Source organism: Accipiter gentilis, chromosome 6 (assembly GCF_929443795.1).
Source record: "Accipiter gentilis chromosome 6, bAccGen1.1, whole genome shotgun sequence".
NCBI classification, from domain to species: domain Eukaryota; kingdom Metazoa; phylum Chordata; class Aves; order Accipitriformes; family Accipitridae; genus Astur; species Astur gentilis.
The window spans coordinates 11,770,384-11,796,595 of NC_064885.1; the positions used below are offsets into that span (position 1 = coordinate 11,770,384).

General features: G+C 43.6%; 1 protein-coding gene across 1 annotated transcript in view; it reads left to right on the forward strand.

The window, feature by feature from the left end:
• Positions 1-26,212, forward strand: part of GALNT17 (polypeptide N-acetylgalactosaminyltransferase 17) — a 218,605-nt gene that overhangs the window by 31,775 nt on the left and 160,618 nt on the right. Inside the window, exon 2 of the mRNA XM_049803791.1 lies at positions 24,952-25,135. Within this exon, the coding sequence (XP_049659748.1) occupies positions 24,952-25,135 (184 nt within the window). The remainder of the gene's footprint in view (positions 1-24,951; positions 25,136-26,212) is intronic.

Genomic DNA, 26,212 nt, shown 5'->3' on the forward strand with positions numbered 1-26,212 from the left:
TAATGCATGATGGTCTGGATCTTCTGTGACGGTAATCTGTGTGAGAGAAGAAAGAGATTTGATAAGTCCAGCTACACCAGTCATGAGTTGTTAGGCCTCTTCTGTGTCTTGAAGATGAATGTCAGGAAGTACCTTATGCAGCCCATATTCTTAAGACTTTTGCCCTGAATTATTTATGTATATTCATACCCACTTTGCACTGTATTACATCTGTGGCTGAGTGATAGAGATACTGTGGTTTATGTAGAATACTGAAGCAAAAAGACAATTTTCAAGCAGCAGTCACCGAAGAGGGTACCTTTGTTTTGTGCACCTTTTCCATCTTATCTGTGACATCTTGTTAAAGGCCACATTTTTTCATTTGCTGTCCTTTCTGTTAAATCATTACTTGTTCTTTCATTTGACCCTGTTACAATTTGAGGGGTTTGCCTACTTGTTTGTTTGTTTGGCGTTAATCCTGGCTCTTATGTATGTGTTTGAGGTTAAGCAAGTGCTTAATGGCTTTTGTACAACAAGGCATCTGTGTTCCTTTGAACATATAGGTGGGGTTTTTTTGTTTGTTTGTGTGGTTTTTTGTTTGTTGGGTTGGTTTTTTTCAGTTGAAGTCCAGGCAAAGATGCTGTGTTGCATGCAAAGGGAATACTCATGTGTTTAAAATTAAACAGAAAAAAGCAGATGTAAGTAGTTGCTGGGCTAGTGCGTCTGGCTCTGGTCCTGTAGAGGATCTCTGTGCACTGACTCCTGTGTCCCCATGGAAGTCCGCTGGATGTGTGGGATCCATCAGGACTGGCAGGACAGGAGCTCAGGGAGTGGGAAAAAGTAGTTTCAGTTAAGTTAGAGAGGAAGAGCAGGGAGAGAAGATCAAGGGTGACACCTTGGGTCATGAAAGACCCTGGTGTGGCCTTGGCAAGGGTCTCCTGTAGCCCATGTGAAAGCTTTGCCTCCTTTTAGACTACAAACCTCAAAGAATTTACCAGTGCCCCAGAAACTTACTGCTCCTGGGTTTTCTCTCCTCTCCCTTTTCCTTTTGACCAGGAGCAGAAAACAGTGCAGACGTAATGAAGCACTTCCATACAAGTGAGCATTTTGCGTGTGAGTTGGAGCAAGCATGTACCAGCCCACCTGTGCTTTTGCTTTGCTCCCCCATTCATGAATTATACAGCTCTTTTCTTTAAAGTTCTCGCTTCCACACTGAAAATGGCTCCTGGGACAGTACTTGTCAGGATTTAGGTTTCCAGGAGCATCAGTGCAATACCTTCCCTCAGACTTAAATTCACTTTAAAAATCCATTACAGGTCCTATTATCAAGGGCGCTATTAAATCCCTCTACCATTCATCTCTTTGGTATATACGTTAAGTGGGTGATCTATTTCCAGACTAGAAGATACTATAACACCATATATCACAAAGCTGCAGGTATTTCCGTGCCAGCAGTTAGATAGTTGATTTGATTTGCAAGGATGCTAAGCACAAGTGGTTTCCTTCAATGCCAGACATTGTCATGTGTCCAGGGAAATTTGGTGTGAGTATTAAGCAAAGCTGGGATGGATTGTGTTCTCCCATGAAACAATTGTCAGTCCTTACTGAAAGGAGTGGGTGTCTTTTTCCAGGTACAAATGGCAGCAGGTCCCAATCCCATGGGGCTGTCTTATAGCCAGGCATCAGGCTTCCTTTTTTGTCTGTACAAATCTGCCCCACTATTTATTTGTTTCATTGGCCTGTTGTGTTTTAAGATCCAGATGCATTTAAGCACATCTTTAGCTTTAAGTTTCTTAATAATGGGGCTGTTCACATGCATAGGAAGAAAGCACGTTAGGCTACCAAAAGCACTAACTGCCCCTTTACCTCTACTTAATTATAGTTTGGAGTATTTGCAGTTGTTCTCCCAAACCCAAACGTTTCTTGGAAAACCAAGGGTGTGTCACAAAGCTTTATCATGAGTTCAGCTCTGAGTCCAGTACACACTGCCAGCTGTATAAATTTTCTCCCCAGGGCAGGGTGTGATGGGCTTTGTGCGTCAGAGTTGCCTGTTTTTTATAATTTGAAGGCATTTTACACACCTGCCATTTAGGTTGTAGGGTAGTGTGGGTTAAGGTACTTGCTTACCCCCATGCTTGTGGGATGCCATGGTGAGAAAAGGAGTTAGGACCAGCAGTTAGGACCCTGGACCTTGATCTGTGAGATCTGTGTTGAGGTCCCTGCAGTACTGGAGCTTGGGACAAGTTACTTGGTGCATGGTCAAATCATGCACTGGGTAGGTGCTGGGTAAGCAGTGGCCAACATAGCACTAGTGTCGTGCCTGTGCCATTGCAATGAAACTGGTTTTGCACCCTGGTGAGGAAGATGCTGTGCCATGCCGAGAGGAGATCCCTGCCCTTATTCGTCACCATGCATCCACAGCTGGTAAGGGTCAGCTGCTACAGGAGCAGCCAGGACCCCACTAGGAATGGGGACACAGATGGTGTTTGAAGCATCTCCTTTTGTGCCCCTAAGGTCCCTGATGTACCAGGAGGAAAGATTATCACTAGTTAAGTTTGCTGCTGGACAAATTGAGGTTCTGCCTCTTTCCAAATACCTCCTGTGACCTCAGGCAAGTCATTTGGCTCAGACTCTCATAGATCATTTATATTTCCAAATATGATTTAACATGTAATGAAATTGGTGGAAATTGGAGTCTAAATACCCTTAAACACCTGGCTATAGGAGCTTGTCTGGAAAATCTTGTAGGGTATGCAAATTGTATGTCAGATGCTTAAAATAGAGCTCTGATTTGGCCAGAGGATGGAAAACTATATTTATATCTTTCTATATCACAGCTGGAAACATCCAGTCTGTAAAAGAAATGGTTAGTAAGAGGAGAGACATTAGATAATTTTTTTTTTTGTCAACCCCTATAGCTACCAGCTGGTTCTGCATATATGTATTTTATATGCAGTATGATTCAGTGTGGCTGGGCTTTTTGCTGTTTGCAGTGAGCTTCATGCAAGGTGACAAACACATTTGTGCTGCCTCAGTGGTAAGGAAAATCTGTTGCTTTGAGGACTTCAGCTTCTGCAGTTTGCTGTAGCACATGTGAACATCATGCACCGACGTAAGATGGAAGTGAGTTAAGAGCTCCCAAGATGACAAATTTGCTGATGTACACCAGTTTAGAAACGTGCAGCGCGTGCTGTGAATGAAACCAGGGTGTGTAACAGGTTGTGATGTGCTTTAGCAATCTCATGTGGCGATGACATGGGAGATAACTGGGAATGTAGTAATGCTGCTTGGATCCACTCCAGCAAACATGCCTTCTCACTTCTGTAGTGCCTTGCCTTTAATCTCTGCACATTCTTCACCTTTCTTATCTTAATCACGTCTTACTGCTTTTGAAAGGCAGTACTCTGATATTATTGGTATTTTATTTAGTATTTGTGCTAGCATGCTAGCATTGCACGAGCTAGATCTGTTGTATGGTTTGATTTTTTAAGGGGTGCACAGACCTATTGACATATTAGAAAAACAGTAGTTTTTCCAGGGGAAAATTCACCCTGTGAAATCACTAATTTTCCTTCTGATTCCATTGAAGTATCGTTTAGTTATATGTATTTTAAAGCAAAGGCTGTTCTTTCTTTGCCATTACTTATGTTGTATTTATGCTTGCGTGGTAAGATCTGAAAAGTTTGCGCCTCAAAAGACACAATCAAGAGGTCTGCAACTAAATGTATTGTTGAGATAATGTTAAACTAGGAAAAATGCCAGTGAGCCCTGGAAGGCCCATGTTGGGCCTCTCCTGGGAGAGCTCTCAATAGCCTCCACCCTGGCTGTTGAGCACGAGTCCTGCATTGCTTGCCTGCTCCTTTTCCAGCAAAAGATGCAGAATCCAAAATTAAATGCAAGAAGGAATTAATAGCACTATTCTTGCCTTTGCCTGCTTTTAATTACTATCATTATTTGTTCTGAACCAAATGCCTGAGTCCCAGCACTGTCATTTCTCCACTCTGTCATCAGCCTGGTGTTGCAAGGGATGGAAGCAGCAAAGCAGTGGCGTTACTGCTTCTGCAACACCAGGCTATAGGCAACTCGTCTTCCTGCAGTTGAATGGTTGCCACCTCAAAATTAAAGAGCATCCTTTATTTTGCAGTGTCTTACCACTTGAAAATGTTTTATAGCCCAAGTCAGATGCACAGAAAGATGCAAGAAATCTGTGGTTCCTTCACTTGCCTTTTTATCTGTTGCTTGCTCCTCCATCTGGCTGCCTTCAATACTTGACTGTTGCTTCTGAGACTTTCATGCTTCTCTGTGTACTCCTGGTTTCTGTAAGCGCTCTTTCTGCAGCAGTTAGGGAACTGAAAATGACTATCTTAGGTTTGACTTTTTGGGGTGTGATTGTCATGTTAGACGGGAATAAGCTGGGTATCTGTTTTGCTGATCTGCTGGGCTAACACACTGGAGAGCGGCAGCACTTGGATAACCTGAATGTTTCCCTGAGTGGCTGTGGTCAGACATTCACAGTTTCCTAAAGCTTTGGCTTTTGCGGTTGAAATTCTCCAGACTTGCCCTGGCCTGTCTTTAGTTAATTTATCTATGTGTGTGCCTGTGGACAATTTTTTTAGGCATAAGCAGACTTAGTGAATCTCTGATCTGAAAGTGATGTAACCAGCTTCTCTGTATTTCTGTAGCAATAATACAACGTGCAGAAACTACTAGAAAAAGGTAGTGGATTACTTGCCTCTAACCTGGTTGCTGGTTCAGGGGAGGATTCATGCTCTCCCTTTAGCTCAAATGTTTGGAGATTAGAAATAACCTCAATCCACTATGGTGTAAGACTTTTGAGGCTGCACAGCACTTTAGGAGGTTAAATGAAACCTAAGGATCGTAGGCTGTTGGGTGGGACTTGGAGAGGTACGTTTGTGAGCTCGGCACAGCCCTGATGAAAAGAAAGGGGAGATTAGACTGTCTTCCTTCTCAGACAGCTGCAGACAGCTCTAATGTGTTAGGTAACACTGCAGTTCAATAGCTGCATGCTAATACAAACCCATCTATCTTCATTTACTATCCTGCTGCTGTTCTTTCCTTTTCTTTTCTCCTTATATTAGTGTTTTGGTTAGTTGACGTGACTAGTTTATCAGCTCAGTAGGACTAAGCCTAGGCACTGCCTGGTTGGGAGACATCAAGAGGGTGCAGTGGGGGTGCCCGTGGTGTCACAGAGCCCTTGAGTTGGCAGCACGCTGGTGTCTGTCTGATTCTGTTGCTGGTGATTGAACTTTGAGAGAGTTTTAATCTGTGGTCCTGATCCTCTGTGATTGCTAAAGAGCTTTGGGCTCTTCCAGGAACCTGATACCAGCTCAGCTGGCTGCACTCAAATAACAGACTTTCTACCTAAACCTGGATGCAGTGTCATTAGGGATTTATTTCCTTTCCTTTGTTGTCAATAGGATATTGTAACTGCATGTTGTTACTTCAGTGTGGCTTTACAAAGCAGATTGCTTAAAAGAATGGTGTGCTGAAAGTAAGGTGTAATTAGCTTTATGGAGCTATTGTTGGTAGTTTGAGCCATGAGGCATTTGGTAGCTGATGCCAATGTATGGATTTTGTTTAAATTTAACGTAATAGTGAATCATGTGAATGAAAACATGATGTGCTTATTTTAGACAGGGGAGCAGTGACTACATTAGTCTGAATATGGGATCAAACCTGAGAAGAAAAGTTACTGAATTTTTTCCTGGTCATTAATTGGGATTACCTAAAAACTCTTACCAGAATCTCAGAATTTCTTCTGTTACTAATTGTAGGAAATAGAACGTAGTACTTGATTACGAAGTCTAGGATATCATACGATTAGACCTCATGTATGTGTAATGATTTGCAGCTGTTTATTATTTCATTTGACTAATGCATAGGCTAATGCAGAATTGACAAAGGTGGTTTTAATAAATGCCAGAAATATGCACAGCAGGGTTTTAGGTTTTTCTTAAGATAGAGCTAGTTACTTTCTGCAGACAATTACAGCCATGTAACATATGGGGTATTATGGAATGAGGTCTGCAATTGCCCTGTATTTATTTCAAAGTTCATATGGGAAGCATTTATGTTGCTTCTTTGTGGATAGACATTCCTGTGTGGTCTGCACTTTGGTATGGACACCAACGGTCCTGAGGGGCTGCCATGCCCCGCTGACTGACACAGCCCACACACAGCACTGTGTTTGAAAAATATTTGCGATTTCATTGCTGTATGATCTCCCTGTAAGGTAAAAGGTAGGTGATGCTTGGAAATGTTGGGTTTTATAGGCACTCAGGTTGAAGAATAAGACAAAGTTGTAATTTACAAACACAAAGTCCTCTCAGCTTACCACAGCAAGTTACATGAGCTTCTCTGAGAGTGGTACCAAGAAATAGGTATGTGTCGCTCCTCAGACGCTAGTAAAAATTGCCTGCTGGTAATTAGTGATGCACTTGCCTTTCCTTTCTTTCCTGTGTTGTGTAGCCCAGTACTAGTCAGCAGATGGGCTCTTTCCTAAATGAGATGCAGCTCTTCTCTCCAGCCTTGAAAGGGAAGGGATGTTCATTTTATAAAACATGGGGCAAGGGTTTAAAAATAAGTCAGTGGAGTGGCAGCCAGTGTCGGCTGGAGATGTGTTTTGACATTGCAAAAGATAAAAGCAGAGTTGGTAAAATTCTGTTTAGTCCTTGAAGTCTAACCAATACAATAATCAAATCCCATACAGTTTACCAGTCTCCAGGACAATGTAGTTTGTGGTTACCATCTTTATTTGTTTGGCACTAGCACACAGAGCCCTCAATCCAGGCTCAGATCCCTGCTGAGGTACATACTGAGGGTGATAAAGTTGTACTGATTAACATCATCTTCCCAGAGTCTTGCAGTCACTGTAAATATATTGCATTTATTGTTGTTGTCATTAGTTATTTGTACCTAGGTAGTGTTTAGGAAAGCCAGTCATGTATCTAAATCTCATTGAGTTAGGACTGGTACAAATAAACAGGAAAATGACATACTGCTTCACAGACCTTACAGTTAATGACTTAACTAATTACTCTAATTAATCTGTGCAAAAATTGGACAATTTGCCCTGAGACCTTTTGAAAAATTAGTAAACATATATTGTCCTTTTTTCTGTCAGATATTCTCATCCTGAGGTTTTTACGTCTGCTCTTGGTTATGTAGGAGCAGAAGAATAGCCATGCTGGGACAACAAAGTGTAGCCAAAAATGTCCATTTGGCCCTTATTCACTCAAAGTACCTTCTAGTGTCCACTTACCTCCCGAGCCAAGGAGCGGGCTGGTATTGAACAGTGCGCAGTGGACTCTCTTCAGGTTTGCGGGGAACCTGCATGTGTTGGCAGATAGGAGGGTGAGGGTTATTTGGGGGAGAGGGGGGTTGGGGTGTAGCACATGTGCCGTTTCTCTCTTTCAAAGGGCTTGGTCTGGGAACAATTGATTTTGAGGCTGGTGTAGTTGAAATGAGCACCACACTTTTCCAACAGTGCATGTATTGAAAGTATGACAAATTATTTGGCCTAAAGGACATGATACTGTCCTTCTAAATGTATCCTCTCAGGAATCTGACCTTTTAAAAAGGTTTTTTGTTGTTGTTTTTTTAGCAAGGTATTTTCTAGTACCTGAAACTACATTTCTTGCCAGCGCCATAACTATACCCAGTTTGGAACTGAAACGTTGAGCAGCACAAATATCTTGATTATTTTTGTGCTGTATTTTTGTGTGTCTTATTCCCCCCTCTCCTTCCCCCAGTGTAGATCGTTAAGCATCTGCAGGCACCTAAGAAAAAGCCTGGTTGAAACTGCTACTTACCTGCCTCGTACCAAAATTAGGTTTGCACCTTCAAGAAGTGATGGCAGATACCAGTAGATAATGGGGGTGATGTGTCATGGAGAAAACTTTTCCTGCGTCTGAAATGAGTTTCAGTAAGTATTCAGCTCCAAATGGTAGTGACCCTCAGCAAATTGGTCAGTTTTAGATAAAAAGGACTCTGTCTTAAGGCTTACTGAAATAAGGTGAAGGACTCCAGTGAAGTCGGACTGCTACAAAGCCATTAGCAACTTAGGTTCAGTAGTTCAGATACTTGTTTTAATCTGTAGAAGAATATACGGAGAGTAATTGCCAATATTGCAGTGTCTTCAGGTGCTGTCATGCAGGTTGCAAGCCACGTGCCCTTCCACTCGGGGATCGTGACTTTGGCTTGTGAGGCATATAACTTACTTTTACTCATGCAAATTAATCTAATGGCTTGCTTTTAAGTTCACGTGGAGCACAGCAAGGTGCCAGCAGTGTGTCAGGGTCACAGGTTCCTTCTGCGTTTCCTCCAGGGAAAGCTCTCGCAGGCTTATGAAGTTAAACTCCAAATTTCAGATTTAAAAGTTCTGCAGTCTTTGTTTCAAGTCCAGGTGCATACCTGGATTGTGGATTGACGCCAAATCAGCACCAGCCTCTGAACATGTTCAACTTGGTAGTTTGGAGTGTGGATTTCTGACAGTAATACATTTCTATCAATAATTTGAAAACTGATTAAGAGTATATCCAGAGGAATAAATCCAGAGCAGCCTGAGATTACGCTTAGCATGGTTACATAGAATTAAAGGTTTTTGGTACTCAGAGTTACCTGCTGGTAAACTCATGTGGCAGATTCAAGTGGGAAGGATCAGTCTGAGGAAAAGAGGGATGAATGCTGTCAGCCATTAGGTGCTTTGATAGCAACAAACACCAATACTCCCCTCTCTGATTGAAAGAAGGCGCTTCAGCGTGTCGGTGTCACTGGAGGGTGTTTCTGAGGACCTTGAAGATGTGGGGTGGATCATGGTCCAGAAAGCGTAGGAAAAGGTAAAGGAAGGGCTGGGTGGTGCACAGGGTAGGGTTTGTGGATGGGGGTCCGGGCCTGTGGTCTGGAAAGCCACTTGACCGCGGAGATGCAAGGAGGACTGTGAGCACATGGTTATTGTAGCAGTGCCTGGTGGTCAAAATGGAAGCAGAGATGTGAACTTCTGGCATGATGGAAAACTTTACACTAGAAAAGCAGCACTGAAGAGCAAGTGCTTACAATACTTTAGTCTTCCACATTCCACTTTGAGAGTGTGTACTGTAAACTAAAAATTTAAGTCCAAAAGATGAGTTGGGATAACGGCTCACTGCTCTCCCTGCCTTTCCTTGCTTCCTGCTCAACATTTCTTATTGTCTTTGAATTGCAGATCCAAATTGATCTCAGGTGTTGTCAAAAGGTGTTATATCCTTAATAAGTAAACATGGAGAAATTAATGTAATCCTTTTGTTTTTTCTCTTGACCTGCATCTGAAATGGGAGCTGTGTTTTGCTCATAAATAAATAATTTCCCTAAGGACAATGCAGTCTCTGCAAACTCGGGGTGTGTGGGAGGCTTTGTCATGGCAAGCAGGAAGAAAAAAAGTGGCAGGGAAAGAGTTGGGGAAAAGCAGCGATCCCCTTCAGCCCCCGTGTGAGTCAGGGAAGAGTATGACCCTGTCCTGCTAGAGGAAGGTGTCCTCAGTTCCCTTTGTCTACACCAAGCTCACAGTAAGGTCTGGTTTTCATTCTCTGCTGTAAGCACTGGATTTGTAATCATTTTGGGGATTGTAAACAATACCCTCCTTTTCTGAGAAAGAGCATCTTTTTAGGGCATCTTTTCCACAGCATCTCCAGGACCTGCTTAAACAGTGAAGGGATGGAGCTCAGGATTTGGCAGCTCGACGTCCACTGCAGCTGCATTTTCCACTGGGAATCTGATTCCCTGGTAAACCTGACCTGGAAAGGCAAGGAGCTGCTAAATGGGGTTGGTGACCCTGGGTATCTTAGAACAACCTTTTTCCCCTCCTTAAGTCCTTTAATCTGCTTAAGGGTGAAGAGGGCAGGCTTTGTGAGGTGGGTGTTAATTGCATTTTTCCCTAGGTAGGTGGAAGAGCGAAAGATATAACACAGTGTTGGAGTGGTTGTAAGATACTTCCCAAATTGCTTAAGGTGATGAATTTGGGGATTAATTAAAATATAGCCTTAAGTTTTTCTCCCTGCATGTCTAGAACAAGCAATGGGAAGGCATTTAATTATTATTTTGTTTTAAACTGTAAGTATCAACACAAAAAGAACAGATGATTCCTACATGCTGGGGAGCTACAGGGTTACTCATTAGCACAGTTTTTAGGGGTGAATTAATTTATATTCATGGGAATCTGGGTGGGAGTCTCTGGCCTGATCTTGGCTCCTCCAGGGCAGATTCCGGCTGTGACATGGCACGGGGTGTGCGGTCCTGGGGACAGGAGGTGGTGGTTGGTGGGGGACAAGGGCTGAAGCCTTCAAGGGATGTGATGTAGAAGGGAGACTGCCCTGATTAGCAGGAACTTTAAGGGATGGAAATAAGGTGAAGGTAGGATGGAAAGACAGAATAAGAAAGTGCGTCTGCTAGAGGGCTGGGAGGGTGGGAGAGAAAAATGGAGATGAGGATTGTGTCTGCCTGGAAAGTCACGGCACCATATGGCACATGTAGAGCAGTTCCTCCCAGAGAGAAGGTTTGGCAAAGGCCATGTTTTGTGAGACCTCTTATTTTTCACTTGGGGACCAGAAAGCAAAGTGGCAAGTGTACACTGTCCTGACATTGGTGGCACTGGACACATCCCTGGGGTGTGTGGGAATCTCTTCTGCAGGGCAGGAGGCTTATGGAGGCTGGCCCATGGAGACACCACACACCTCAGTGCTTGTTCGCTCTGGGGCTTCTTGACATCGTTTCAATTGAACGCATTGCTCTCAAAAAAAGGCTATAAACACTCTGCTTTTGCAAAAAATGGAATCCTGTCAAGCATTGTAGTGGTTAAGGCTGGCGCACTGGATTGATCTGGTCTTTCAAATTCAGCCATGCGACCCAGGGGTTGGCTCTCTGAGCGAGGTGGTCAAAGTACAGCTGCTGTGGGATCAGTGCTCAGGTGTTACCCGTCATTTGGTGTTGGTCACTCAAGAGAGGGGGCCTCTGAAGGAAACTACCCTGCTATGGCAGGTTGTTCTGGAGGTGGTAAGCTCTTTAATTTTGCAAGAACTCAGATTCTGTCTCTAAACGCTGATCTTTTCTGGCTAAGTCACCTTGGACAAATTATTTTCTGTGTTTGATCATCTAGAAAAGGAGTGAGGTATGTTTTCTCTTGTGTTCTCTTGGAGCACCAAACACAATGGGACTGAGACCCTGTCGTACTGTGTACCGTGTTGTACCAAGTGTTTTACGAAAAGAACGATGACAGTCCTACTTCAGGTAGCTTAAAATCTGAGTCATATATTTAGCTCCCTCTCAGGAGTGCTTTGAGCATTAATTATGTTTTTAAAGCACTTAGTGCCCATCATCAGAAGCTCACTATAGAAACACAAAGTTAAATAGTCACAGATCTGTGGCCTCTTAGGAATTGTTCCCGATGCTGCACAGCATAATCATTCATAAATTTGCATTGAAAGTAGAGACCAATCGCCAGTTCTCCTTTCTTGAGACCCCTGTCTGACAAAGCATTTAAACTTGTGCTTTGCTTTAGCACTTGAATAGTTTCACTGAATTCAGTAACTTGGGTTTGGTGGCAGAGTACTTAAACTAAGTTCAGCCTTCACCATATAGAGACTAAAACATACTAGAGCAATTCCAGGTTTTTATCTGAGAGGTATCTATTGTGCTCATATGTTCATTACAATAATACATATATTACATAAAACACCTTGGATCCGTTACTAGGAGGTGTGTTTGGAGAATGCAGATGTGTACAAGAATAAAGGCATCGCAGTGGAGAATATTTCTCTCTGATGACCAAATTAGTGTCTTTATTTCTGTCCTTAGATGTTGTAAGTCATGGTGTGTCACCCCTATGACCTATTTCCAAAGCACAAACAGATGGGAAGAAATTTGAAGAGCAGAAGTGCTCTCTGGGGCGTCCTGTTACATCTGAGAGCACTGAATGCACACCAGTCAACCAACAACAAATCGACTTGGTTGCTGGGTGGGAATAGCATGTGAGCACAGCCAGAACAAGTATTATAAAATAAATTAAATGCACTAAGCAAAACCCTGTGAAATACTTTCTTGACCTGAAAAAGTAAGTAGTAAGTTCACAGCTCAGTAAAATGCAATTAGCAGGAAGAAGCATGTACGCACTTGCTGAAGAGGCACATTTTAACTCTCAGTTTCTCTTTCTGCAGCTGTGTTAACATAATAATTACATGTTAGCTTCAAGATGTTTGTTCTTCTTTTGGGAATGTCCCTTGTGGGCAATGTCATCCCTTCTCTAATATGTTGGTCTTTAAAGAATAGCTTAATGAGCAGATTTAGGGGCAGCCCAGGGAGGGATAATATGGATCAAAGGGCCCCTGTAGAGAAACTTGGAAGCATGCTGAGGGCCCCTCTGAAAAGTGGTATTTCTCAGGGTACAGTCCCACACACTTTTTTTTTTTTTTTTTCTTGTCCACCGATTCCCAAATTTTTGGCATGTTGTCTCAGTGATGTGGTACTCTGCTTGGGGCCATGGCTTAAAAATACCACCCATGCTTGCTTCCTTTCCCCAGTGTGGAGGAGTGTAAACTAGGGAAGGAGAAGGGAGCTCCTTGGTTGGCCTTGTCAACCTCTGTAAGGTTTTATAGACTGACCTGTATAGCAGTTTGGTGACCATCTCCAGTTTTCTGCCCTTTCTTGCTCCTTGGCTCCCAGTGGCTCTGTGGAGGAGATGTCCTGTTCATGGGTCCGACACAGTTTGTGTGCTGGATGTGTAACCTATCATGTAACCATAAAACCCAAAATGGAGTAGCCAGCTTTGTGTTTATGATGTCTGCACTATAGTGTGGTATTTCTTAATTTCCTTTCTTACCAAATAGCAGCTTATTTTCCCCTTTTCCAACAGGCTAATCTATAGAGAGAGGAAATGTTTTACAAAAAGGAAAACAAGAACACGCATTAAAAGAAACCACAAACACTAACAGCTTGTTATAGAAACATGATCTGGAAATAACAGATTCCTTGTGAAAATAGAAGTGCAGAATATTATTTTCAACCTTTGAATGGGGTTTAAAAAAATGTTGGCTTGTGTTTTTGTGGGTTCTGTTCTCTTCTTGTTTCCATACTTGTTCCTGTGGCTCTACTGCAGTTCCCAGGGCTAGTCCCATCCCACTGTGGGTGTAACTCTAGTCGCAGTTTCTCGGGGTGCAAGATCCATTTAAGAAATTCTTGTTTCCCCACCTTTGGCTGTGTGGTCCTGTGCTGGCATTGGAGCTTGGCACCTCTGTAGCGTGCCCAAACAGCAGCTCTGCCTGGATGCAAAAGGTCTGTGATGGGGTGGGAGTGGACTGCATTACCCAAAGAAGTTAAATTTTACACTGGAGCATAAAAGCGGCACTGCAGAATCAAACAAAAGGTTCATCTGACCCTGGGTTTCTGGCAGTGGCTGGTAACAGTGACTGCTTGGGGATGAATAGTTTGCAGAATGGCCCCATGAATCACTGCATCAGCGCAAATGAGGGTGTGATGTTTTGCTGCTGAGGGCAGAAGAGTTTGGGAACTTCTTAAACTGCCTATACTAAAGAAGTGTTACAATGAGCAATGTATCCTAATTTTCCTTTGTGCTTTCTGATGCTTGGGTTGGGTGTCAAAATAAATGAGGAGATGTCAGTGCAGAATCACAGAATCATGGAATGGTTTGGTTTGGAAGGGACCTTTAAAGATCATCTAGTTCCAACCGCTGCTCAAAGCCCCGTCCAACCTGACCTTGAACACTTACAGTGACAGGCAAAAGAGCTGCTCTTGCCATCTGTGCTGCTCCTGCCATCTTCTCTGAGCAGGTCTTGCACATAGGCATGTGTCCTGCCAGACTGATTTCCAGGCAGCTCAAATAGGAAAGCAAGATGGTTTGTACTTGCTTGAACTGCAATCTACCTTCTAAAAATAAAGCTGCAGACAATTGCTTAATTCATCACCCAAACGGGCTCGTGGCTGACCAGCATAAATATGAAAGATTGCTTTTACCCTTGGCCTTTCTCATTCAAGCTCCTGTGTCCTAAGCTATCTGATAGGCACTGAGTCAGTCAGTGTACACGGGAGTAGCTTGGGTGCTTCAGCAAAGTCCATCAAGTGCAAAGCTAGCACTTAGGTGTTTGCTGAATCAACACACCATTAGGTGCGTGGACCAGGGACCTTGTCTTTCTTTTGAATGGTGACACACCCTAAATTGATCTTTGAAGTTACTGGAACAGTATGAGATTTTTAATGTGAAGTCCTGCCATGGTTTATGCTATATTGCATTGGTAGGCTACTAATACAGACTCTTCTTACAATACTTCGTCAGTTTTCAGATAGCTGTATGCTAACTCATAGCAGATGTATTGCTGGACAAAGCTTTTAGTGTTGCTCTTTGACCTCGCTGCTGTCAGCGTGAAGAGAAGGTGTGATATCTTGCTCCTGTACAGAGCTTTCACCTGTCACAGAGCATCCGTGGTAGCAGTTGTGTGCCTAGCCTCAGCAGGTAACTCCCAGATTTATGGCTGGTAGTGGAGCACCAGCCCTGCTCACGTGGTACTAGTCTGGTTTTAAGAGGAGGGGAAAAGGCAAAAGAGGCCTGGAGGGAGAAGCCTGTGGAGCATTTTGTCTGCAGCCACTTGAGTGGCCAGTGGTGCAGATAAGGAGCCCTTGAAATAAATTTGAACCCAGACTGCTGATGCTAGAGTGTCTTACCAGGAAGGTGGGTTTAAGCCATACAAATCTAGTTGTATCGCTTCTGAATCAAGCTGCATGTCACAGGAGGCTGTGCTGGGGGAGACTTGCTCAGATGCTTGGCATCTGTTTTCTCTCTAACTAAGTCTTATTACTTGTATCTATCTGGTCACGTTAGATGTTCTTCTGTAGATTTTTTCCTCCCCTCTCTGAGAGTATTCTTTGCTTGCTTATTGCTACCTGAACACGATGGTTCTTTGTGATGGCTTATGCCAATATAAAATAACAGTGAGAAGATTGCTTTAGACTGTTCCAGACACTTCATGGAAACACATCACTGTGTGTTGGTGGGGAAATGATTGCGCCTGCGTCCCAGTAAGATTGAATCCTTGAAAGCAGGCCTTAGGCAGGGCTTAATAAAGTGAGCTCTCTGGAGTTATTCAACATCTTGAACATGGATGCACTGTGCCTGGAGTCAGCTGTCTCGATAAATGATCTTAGTGATGTTTTTGACCCTGATTTTCCTTTTTGTTATACATTGTGATATACTACTTTTTGCCTTTTTTTTCTCCCTTCTCTCCAGTAAATAACACAGATATTTCCAGAATACGATGGTCCCATATGTTAGTCAGAGATACAAATTTGTATTTGTGTCATAGTGTGCAAGTCGGATTGCTACAACACATTCTTTTCTTTACTTTTCCTGCAAATGCACTTCATCCATCCCCCCTCACAGATCCAAGTCTGTTATCTGGAATTGCGAGTCAGCTGGTGGTGCTGCATATGTCACTCCTTTACTTGGCAACTGCCTGAAATATATCAATGTCTTGCCTGCAAAATATATATTCTTTCTTACAATGCATGTAACTTGCACCTGCTGATGTAATGATGTGCCTTATTACAGCATATTTCATCCCCAAAAGCACTATGAACTGCATACCAGTCACAAGAGTCCCTTTTCCTACAGCTGATACCGGGATGCTTTGGGGTGTAAACACCAGCAGCTGAACACCATGCACAGTGGGGCACGACGTGAAGGTGGGAAGAGCACGGGAAAGCCATATCCATTCGCAACTGTAGGCCACACTGAGGGCAGCAGAGTGTAATTGGTCATTTTGCGACAAACCTTTAACAACCAGAAGCGATTGGCCTCTGGATTTGAATTTCTCATTTGAAAGGGGGAGCTCCCAGCAGCAGGGCATCTCCTGGGGTGGTTATGTCAGTACACACTTGGGAAGAACATTGCTCTAATTAAATTGCCAGGAATGCTTCGCACATGTCTGGGGTTTTCTCTGGGATATAAATCACCTTCAGTCTTGTCTTTTGTATCTGAACAAGATATCTATGTGTAAGACTCCCATCGAAGCACTGCCTGTTCTCCCTGCTGAGCTGCAAAGAGCTTTTCCTAGCCTAGGGTTTTCTGACTCTAAACCAGTTCTGTTGCTAAGTCCTGCCTTTTTCAGCAATTTATTTTAAAAATGTGAAGCAGAATGGTAGATGCTAATCTCTTCAGACTTCCAGGGAGCGTAGATCTATGTCCAAACTCTTCTACTAGTCTCAGGTTTTAGAATCAACTAAATCATTCCTCTGAACTAAACAGCCTCAGCCAGTTGAAGGATTTCCGTTGTTTTGTGCCTGAAGCGTATCTTGATTGGGAAATTATCATTTGGAACCAGAACTTGGTAGTGTAATGACCTAAACAGGGTGAGACTGGCTTTGAAATTCTCCTGATGACTATATTATCCTTGCAACGGGTGCTGATCGTCCCTCTGGCTCTGAAGGTAATTTCTCCATATTTCCATATAGATAAGAAAACTTCAATTCTGAATATGTGTACATATGTACATATATACCTATACATGTGTATAAATGTACATTTATGTTAAAACATTTCAAGTGGAACTTCAAACTCTGTGCAGTTTGACTGTGTTCTTTTCGCCCATCCTTTTCATAGATGTATTGGTTTTGTTTGGCAAGGTTTTGGCAGCGGGGGGGGGGGGTTACAGGGGTGGCTTCTGTAAGAAGCTGCTGGAAGCTTCCCCTGTGTTCGAGAGAGAGCGAGCCCATACCAGACGGCTCTAAGACGGACCCGCTGCTGGCCAAGGCCGAGCCAATCGGTGATAGTGGTAACGCCTCTGTGATAACATTTTTAAGAAGGAAAAAAAGTTGGGACGGGAGAGAAACTGCCGCCGGAGTGAGGAGTGAGAACATGTAAGAGAAACAAGCCTGCGGACACCAAGGTCAGTGCAGAAGGAGGGGGAGGAGATGCTCCAGGCGCCGGAGCGAAGATTCCCCTGCAGCCCGTGGGGAAGACCCTGGTGAGGCAGGCTGTCCCCCTGCAGTCCAGGGAGGTCCACGGTGGAGCAGATCTCCACCTGTAGCCCGTGGAGGACCCCACGCCGGAGCAGGTGGGTTCCCGAAGGAGGCTGTGACCCCGTGGGAACCCCGCGCTGGAGCAGGCTCCTGGCAGGACCTGCGGATCTGTGGAGAGAGGAGCCCACGGAGCAGGTTTTCTGGCAGGACTTGTGACCCCGTGGGGGACCCGCGCTGGAGCAGTGTGCTCCTGAAGGACTGCACACCGTGGAATGGACCCATGCTGGAGCAGTTCGTGAAGAACTGCAGCCCGTGGAATGGCCCACGTTGGAGGAGTTCGTGGAGGACTGTCTCCCGTGGGCGGGACCCCACGCTGGAGCAGGGGAAGAGTGTGATCAGCCCTCGTCCTGAGGAGGTGAAGCGGCAGAAAATAATGTGTGATGACCATAAACCCCATCCCTGTCCCCCTGTGCCTCTGGGGGGGCTTGGTGGTGAAATCCGGGAGTGCAGTTGTGCCCGGGAAGAAGGGAGGGGTGGTGGGAAGGTGTTCTGAGATTTCGTTTTATTTCTCATTACCTTGCTCTGGTTAATTTGTAATAAATAGAGTTAATTTTCCCAAACTGAGTCTGTTTTGCCCGTGACAGTAATAGTGAATGATCTCTCCTGTCCTTATCTCGACCCGCAAGCCTTTTGTTATATTTTCTCTCCCCTGTCCAGCTGAGGAGGGGGAGTGATAGAACGGCTTTGGTGGGTACCTGGTGTTCAGCCAGGGTCAACCCGTCACAATAGAGCACAAGGTAGGAAGAAACCTTGACGTTGTCTGACTGGTCCCATAATGATAGAAGTGCAGCTGTACTTAAATCATTCTTGATAGAGATGTTCATCTAATCTATCCTTAAATATGTTTAATAATGAGGAGCTGTGCCCATCCTGGGCAGCCTGTTTTGCTCCTTGCTTGGCTGGGCTGCAGGAAAAGTGTACAATTCTTGCAAACACACCTGTCACAATCATTTAAGTGAAATCTTAGTGGTCTGTTGGACAAATTCATCTTAGTGAGAATTATTCAAATAATTTTACATACACAGGATCTTTTTTAGAGATGAAATATGTTGGATTATAGGAAAAATAAGCTAGATTTTCAGTTTGTCTGTGTCTGGCTGAAATCCCTCCTTGCCCAGCATGGGCCCAGCAGCATTCATCTGCTGCTTTTTTTTGAGTTCACATTTGTCATTCAGCGTGAAGCCAGAGGTTTGAAATTTTCTTGAAACCACCTTTTGCTAGTCATCATGTTCATGTTTATCTCTGTGGTAAACCAACAAATCATTTGCATGGGAAAGGACACCAAACAGCTCCTTTGGATCCTTGCAGCTGAAGGAGATGTTCAGATATGTTGAAAGACAGACAGCTTACTGGAAAAGTACTGTCCAAATGGAAGGTGATAGCATTGATCCTTTAGCAAGGGGGATTTGTTGGAAGCCTGCTGCAGCATCTGATTTTGGGGATATGCTGGCTTTTGATAACTGGTCAGCCCTGGGAAAAACATACCTAGCACATACACTGAAAAAAAATTTCATAGGGTTTAGGGGAATACTGATTTCTTCACTGGACTCTAATATTTAAGCTAATTTTAAAAATTTGTATTGGGGTTTGTTCCCCCCCACTCCCTCAAAGTGATCTCTTATCTTCTAATCCCTTTACTACTACTTTTGGTTTCCTTTGCAAGAGTATAAAGATGCTTTGGGGAGCAGTGAGAGCAAAGGAAGCGCTCAGAGTCCGGTTGTATTTGGTACTTCCTAGGCAATTACCATAGCCCTTTAACAGTGCATTATTGCATGTTGCGTAGGTGTAACCTACAGTCAGAGGAACTTGCGTTATATAGTCTAATAAACAAAAGGTCTGAGCAAAGACTGGGTAAAAATTGTGTAAAAACTGCTGCAGACAGAAAAGAGAAAATCCCAGGTCTCAGGTTCCACCAAAGCTGCAAAAGAAAATTGGTGCCTGTTAGTCTGCCAATTACCCTTACTGTTAATGAATCCTCCCTTTAATAGTCTGTATCTGCACCGATCAGCAGGACAACACTAAAAACTTCAGCAGTTTTCCATAATTTCTAGCATTACCTATGACATTTCGCCCTTTGGTATCTATTCTAGTTTCTCATAAAATACTCAAAAGCTTATCTGTTGTATCCTCTCTTTCCATCTTCACTGAGAGGTCACGCAGAGGCAGTATCTGCAGTGTAACACACAGCACATATTAGGCCGTTTACCTCATCGGTTTTGCTTTTTTTGCCCTGAGTCAGAAATTTGTCAGCCTTCGAATCTCTGGCCAAAGTGAGGCCAGAAGCACACGCCCCTAGGAGAGCTATTTGGGCTGGAAGATCCATGGTGCTCAATATACGTAATAACAGCTGTACTTTTCAAAGGCATCTACTTTAATTTTCTCTTTATGCTTCCCTTATTTTCCAGTATCATTTCAGAATTATTTCTTTCTTTTTGAGAAGGAGGGCTTCATGCTCCTCTTTCCTATAGGAATGTGCCTTCCAATCTGAGCTATATGTACTCTGTAACTCATGCAGCAGGATGACATCAACAAATAAGGAAGGATGCAGCTAAAAAATTTGCTTTTCCAGAAATCTTTCCTATATTTTTTTCCTTCTGTTCTTTTCCCTCTCCACCCCCAGTGTTAAGACTCAGGACCCCTGTTTCTCCGAAATGCCTTTCAATTTCAGATTGAAACTCCTCCCTCTTCCCTAGCCTTCTTAATGAAAGACGTTTCCTCAGCTAAGGTTTGTATTGGTGGAGTTAACGTTTTCCTTCATCTAGGCTGACATGTAGCAAAATGCTTTTCCAACACCCCTGCTGCCTGGGGAGCCTGTTTGGCTGGGTGCTTTATGAATGAAGGCTGTGTATCACATTATATTGTATTTTACCGAAGGTTTTCTCTATCCTAGAAAACTCCTATCTCCTTATGAAATATACTGCCAGTTTAAGGAGAGAATAATATATTTACTATAACTGTACTCAGTCTAGGAATAATTTTGCTGTAGAGATTAAATTTTTATATCATCTTGAAGAAAAACAACTCTTTGTCAGTCCCCAGGGGATATGATGTCTGGCCGTTTCAGCAGGATGGCTTGGATCTTAGCACCTTTAAGTTGTGTCTTTTTTTCCTTCTATTCCTGTAGTATAAGAGCAATACACTCCTTTTGTCCCAAAGTTCAGATGTTTTAGGAGATTCTGAAGAAAAATCCTGGTTTTGTTTCAAAGGTACTTGTTGGGTCAATGTGGCTTAAGGATGAATGAAGCTCACAACTGTTCAGAGCTCTGATCTACACTGAATATCTAATCTTGATGCAGCCCATTACCATCTCATGAGCTTGCAAAATTCACTAGGGAGTGAATTCACTCCAAAGATCAAGCTTTTTTTGTGGGGGATTAGTGCTGTTTATCGCTATAGATAGGCTGGAGCAGGCATCAGGAGAGACTTTTTGGCAGTGGTTCAGCACTTCTGCTTTGCTGCCTGCCCAGAATGATAAGGGATTTGGTCTGTAACTTGGGAACAGTTCCGACTCTTTTTAGCTCTGTTCTTCAAGAAAATAAGCTGATGGGATCATGCTCTTGCTCTTCTTGTTCGTTGTGTCTCTGTGTAAATTCTGGCCCTTCCGGGCCAATTTCAAGCAAGTTTGGCAAAGGGCTGGAGATTTTCAAAGTATGAAGGGGCTACAAGGACGTGCTAGTAAGAGGCCACAGCAGAAGGCTGTGCTGGAAACCAGCCCTGGACAGTTGTGCGTGGCGAACGACTGGCTTCAGAGGTGATGTCCTCTTTCTGCTCCTGCGTCACCAGAGGCACTTAATCATTCATTTGCAGCGTTACGCCATTTGGACACGATATGAGAGATTTCTTGTCCTTTGAGACATAAGCAGCGCTTCCATGCAGGCTGTGAAGGGCAAACAGAAAACGCAAGAAGGTGTATGTCCTACCTCCAGAAACCTGCAGCCCGTAGCTCTTGACTCCTGATGTGGGCCAGGGCCCCACCGCAGTGACGGTGGTGTAAGCAGGAGCTGAAAAAGGCAATTTAGAGATCAGGTGAGACGGGTGGGAGGAAGGGGAGCAAAGAGAGGAGGAAATGCTGTTGCATGTGGGAGTCTTCTCTAGAAGGTGGGCTGCTGGGCTCACTCTCCCTTAGGTTTGGGAAGCATGAAGGTCTCTGTGCACCCAGGTGTGGTTTATTACAAAGCCCAGGGAGCTCCCTGCTGAGAAAGGAGCTTTTCCTGTATTCCTGCCTGGGTGAATGAACCACACAGGCTGGGCTGAGGATAATTTCTGAAGTTATAGCAAAACCTTGCAGTAACGTGCCCTTTGTGCAGCCCTAAAATGGGGCTAATAAAAGGGAATGAATGAATGGATTGGCTGGTTCTGCTGTAACCATTTGTTTTCAGTCCTGCCTCTCCTGAGGCATCTTTTTAGCCAGTTGGAAGCAAATTTCTTCCTCTTCTGTTTGGATGTTAATTATTGTTCTTGCCAAATGTTACTTGAATCTTGCTTCAAAGTGCTGTACGCCAAAGTGACATCCCAGCCGCATGGATGAACCCTTCTGACAGCCCGAACTGGAGGATGAAATGTTTAACCAGCACAGAGACAGACATGGAGATCCTCCCTGTCACATCGCGCCTGGGAATATTCATCTTTGTGACTATCCCTGTGGGTCTGTTTGCTATCCTGGGTGGCATTGAAAGAGAGGATGATGGTCTCACGGTAGTGCCCTGCCCAACACATATGAATTGATCACCTTAATTGATTCCTTTGGTTAAATGACATGGATTTATCTGTGCTTACTGAGACGGGGTTTATACTAGTAGAAGGATTGAGAGATTCGTATGCAGAAATAAGGGAATATACTTAGTGAGGAGAGAGAGGTGTATGCTGGGGTGTGTGTGTATCTAGTCATGATTATGGTCTTGGAATAAAGCAGTGGCATTATAGGCTTGTCAGTCAAAGCTGCTGCATATAAAATCATGTCTTGGCATTTCTCTGGTGCCTTTGCAGTCAACAGAGAGGCTTCATTTCACCAGGACCTTCATTTTGCCTTGTCATGGCAGAGCATGCTACCTTGTGACAGCTGAGGGCATGGGGGCACGGATGGGTCTAGGTTGGCTGTGCCCATGTCTTGGCTGCATTTTGGGAGAGATGGCGTGTGCACCATCTCCTTGTGTATCTTTGCTCTGTAACAAAACTACAGATGGGCAAGTGAGGAAGGTGTCCCTGTGCTGTCCAGCAATTCCTACCCTGCTCTCCCCAGTCTGCATCAGTGGTGGATGAGGATTGAAGGTTGAGCTGTAGAGTACACCCAGCCTACAATGTTGGTGCAGCCAGCTGAATTCCTTGGCAAAGATATCCTTTTTCTGGGCATCTTCTACTGCTGCTAATACCAGCTCGGGTCCACCAGGCTGAGCAACGTGGAAAAGGCTGGTATAGCTAGTTCCTGTGGTTGTTGTTATTTTGAACACTGAGAGCTAGATTCTTCACCTCTAATTTCAGATACTTTACTGAAATGCTGTAGATGGGAGCCCAATTACCTTAGTCAAGACAGAGGTAAGCACCTCTGGAGACTACTGATTCAGATCTTGTGGTGGGTGAATTGGCCTTGGAGGGATGAGTCTTTCCCTGTTGTCTTCAAGTGCAGAGATCTGGGAGAAGTGCTGCCTTGGGTGTCCGAGTTAAACAGTTATAATCTGTTGATCATAGCCTGAGCTTGTGGGTTTTTTTAGACCTGCTTTAAACAGAGCAAGGTGCTGTGATGTTAGCAGTTCTGATATCCCACTGGGTGGGAATCCCAGATTCCACTGCCCAGCGCCAAGATTCTCCGTCCACAGGGCCTCTGCCAGCCCTCACCCAGCTCAGAAAGTTCCTACTTGTCTTCGGCCCTACTTACAGATGTGTAGATTCAAAGCACCAAAAGCATTGGGGAAGTGAGAAATGTGTTAAAATGAATGAAGAAAAGCAAAGTCAAGCTTTAAAAGCAAAGTGGTAAATCCTGAGGATACCTATAGTAGAAGTATGAGCGTGCTACATGCTGTGGAAGGACTCCATAGCTCTGTGGTGCAGTCTTTCTGGCCAAGAACTAGCATTGATAGGCAGTAAGAATTTCTTATGGATTTTGGTGGAAACATTTTGTGGGGAAGTTGAAGAAGAAGGAATTAAAATTATAAACTGAATTTCTGTTAGAATGTGTCTGTTATAGTGCTAAAACCCTCAGCTGATGAACTGAGGAAGCTGTTTTGTCTTTTTGGTGTAACAAGAAGCATGATCTAGGGTACCCTAAGGAAATTCATGCATCTACAGGTGCACTGTTCCTGATTAGAAAAATCTAATTTTGATGAAGAAACTGACAATTTGAGAAGACTTGTCTGTTCATGAGAATTTATTTTTTTCCAAATACCGTTTTTATTCTGTTGGGAGTCTGTGTCTGAAATGAAATTGGTATTTCTTCTCTTTGTAAGCAAGCTGAACCTCATCACTCCAGCCATTTAGGGTTAGGAAGTTCATGGAATGATCTGCTGGCCTTCTGCAGGCTGGGAAGTTTCACCTTTCCCAGCTTTTTTAACTTAACTCCTCTGGCTGTTGCTGAGCCAAGAGATCGAAAAAGACAGCTTGGATATCTAATCCATCCCCACGTCACAGCCAGCTGCTCCTTGCAGTTGATTTGTTATTATTGTCCTCAGATAAAATCTAATCAAGCCCAGTACGGTCAGAGGGACTCCATCAACTATCAGAAGCTCCCTAGCAGGGAAGGCTGTTTAGAGGTTCCTTGTCAGAAGGAATAATAATAATAATAATAATTTCTATTCAAGTGCTTTAAACTGTGATTTACATTCATAGGTGATTTTCTTTCTGCCTTACAGTACTACTTTTTGAGGAAAAAAGTGTTTAAATCTGTGTCTTGTAGATGGGAGGCAGAGGATTCTGTCCAGGGCAATGGAAATCTGTGGTAGGTTTGGGAGCTGGACCACACTCATTGCAAAGCCCTGTACATAACCTCAAGGTTATTGTCCTTTCAAAAGCATCAGCGGTGTCAACAGTCTGTTCTGCTCACAGTCAGGGCTCTGCCATTAAAAAAAAAGGAAATATATCCTGGTGTCTTTATTTAAAAAAAAAAAAAAAACAAAACAAAAAAAACCCCAAACCAGCCAAACAGAAAACCCCACAAACAAAAAAAACCACCAAGAAACAAAACAATATCATCCATCAGTTTTTTTCTGAAAAAAAGAGTGTGAGTCTCTGCTAATGAAAAATATTAAAATTCCAGGTGTTCTGTACAATAAGTAATAACATGAGTATGAACCTGGCTTCCCACAATCACCACCAAATCATCAATGTAGCTCTTTTTGTTCAGCTTGTTTTGAACTTTGACTATTTCCTTCAGCTATGCAGATATAAATAAATAATTCCACTTGATAAAGGTCTGGGAATGCTATACTTTAAAAGATAAGAAAGCTTTGAAGGGAAATTGTTTTTAAATCCATAACATTTGTATGCTGTTCACTGTTCATACTGAGCAGAAATTCATTCAGTTGGCAGTTAACCAGCCCTATTTTATTCTGTGTTCAACCTATCCTTCTCCTGGGGACATCTAACCTTATGTGTAATTACCTCTCTGAGAGTGGGAAGGAGGCCTAAATAACCTTCCTAACAACTAAATAAATGCAGAGATCCCTGGGACAGGTTATCAGTTGGATGCTGGTGGCAGAGCTATCAGGAACGGTGTGCCTGAGCCATGAAGAATTTCAAGACTTGAGTTGTTTTTGTTCCAGCATTGGGCCAAAGAACTAGAATTTGAAATGTTTTCAGAAAACCAAAACAAAACACCTTGGATTTTCAGATTATTTTTGTTTCTTTGATAGCTTGGAAATAAGAGTGATGAATTTTAACAGTGATGGTGGCTTTTTTTCTCTCAAGGTCTGTCCAAGTCACTTGGTCTCATTGAAGGCTATGGTGGACGTGGTAAAGGTGGGCTTCCAGCCACCCTCTCCCCTGAAGAGGAGGAGAAAGCAAAGGGACCACATGAGAAGTACGGCTACAACTCCTACCTCAGTGAGAAAATTTCACTGGATCGTTCCATACCAGATTATCGTCCAACCAAGTAAGTACCAGTTGCTCCATGAAGGAGTGAGTGCACATGTTTAGGTATCATCTGAGAGCCAGGAATGATGGTTGCTTTCATATTCTCATGTGATACTGTTTGCTCTTCCCTCCTTAGCGTTCACAGGGCCATGCTCAATAATGAGAAACCAATGTAGTTTGGCTGAAACTGAGACAGTTCATAAAGACAATTTATTGGGGGGGAAAAAAGCTAATTTCTTCCCACTCTTCTCTCTCTTGCTTTTTTTTTTCCTAAAGCAATACATTATTTTCGCTGATGGTAATGTGATCAGAAGCTCACGTCTGCTTTCGTAAGCAAAGGGCTTTTCACTGAGCTATTGGCCTTTGGTGTTTATTATCCTGTAAATGTGTGCAAGGACTCACCCTTTCTCCTCCCTTGTCAGCTCCTTCGTGTCCCTGCAAGACCTCCAGGGCTCACCGACTGCCGTTGCTCTCCTGGGACAGTGCTGTGGGATCTCCTGTTGATCTTTAAGCAGCCCAGAGAGGTTGCTGTGAGGGAGGGGGTAGAGGCGCTTTAACTGTTTGCCACTGCAGTGGTGGAGGAAGGCATGAGAAAAGGCTTAAAATACCAGTCAGAAAGAGTAACAGCTCCTGAGCAGTGACACCTCTGAGCAGACACCACTGAAGGGAGCCCAATGGATCAGGCAGCAATATCCTGTCTCTACTATTGTTCCCGAATGACCTTTCAGAATGATGGTGATGATGATGTTTACCTGCTAAGCACCATAGAAGAATAGACTTTAAATGAGATGCCAAATCATTTTGTTAGGAGTGTGAGAAAAGACATGCTCTAAGTTTATCTTTATGGAAGTTAATTTTAGATATGGCTAGCAGAGTGTTCATCGAAATAGGAAAGTGTCACTTTGTCCAGGCCTGGAGTGAAATCCCTGATAAAAAAAATGAGCTGAGAGAGATTTAGATTCTGAAAGATACATGTCCAATGCCTGTGTCATTAGGACAGTGACAAAGCCATTGCTTGGCATCTGCAAACCATTGCAAATCATGCAGCAAGGGGATGCAGCTACATGTCTCCAGCATACTGGCAAATTGTTAAGGA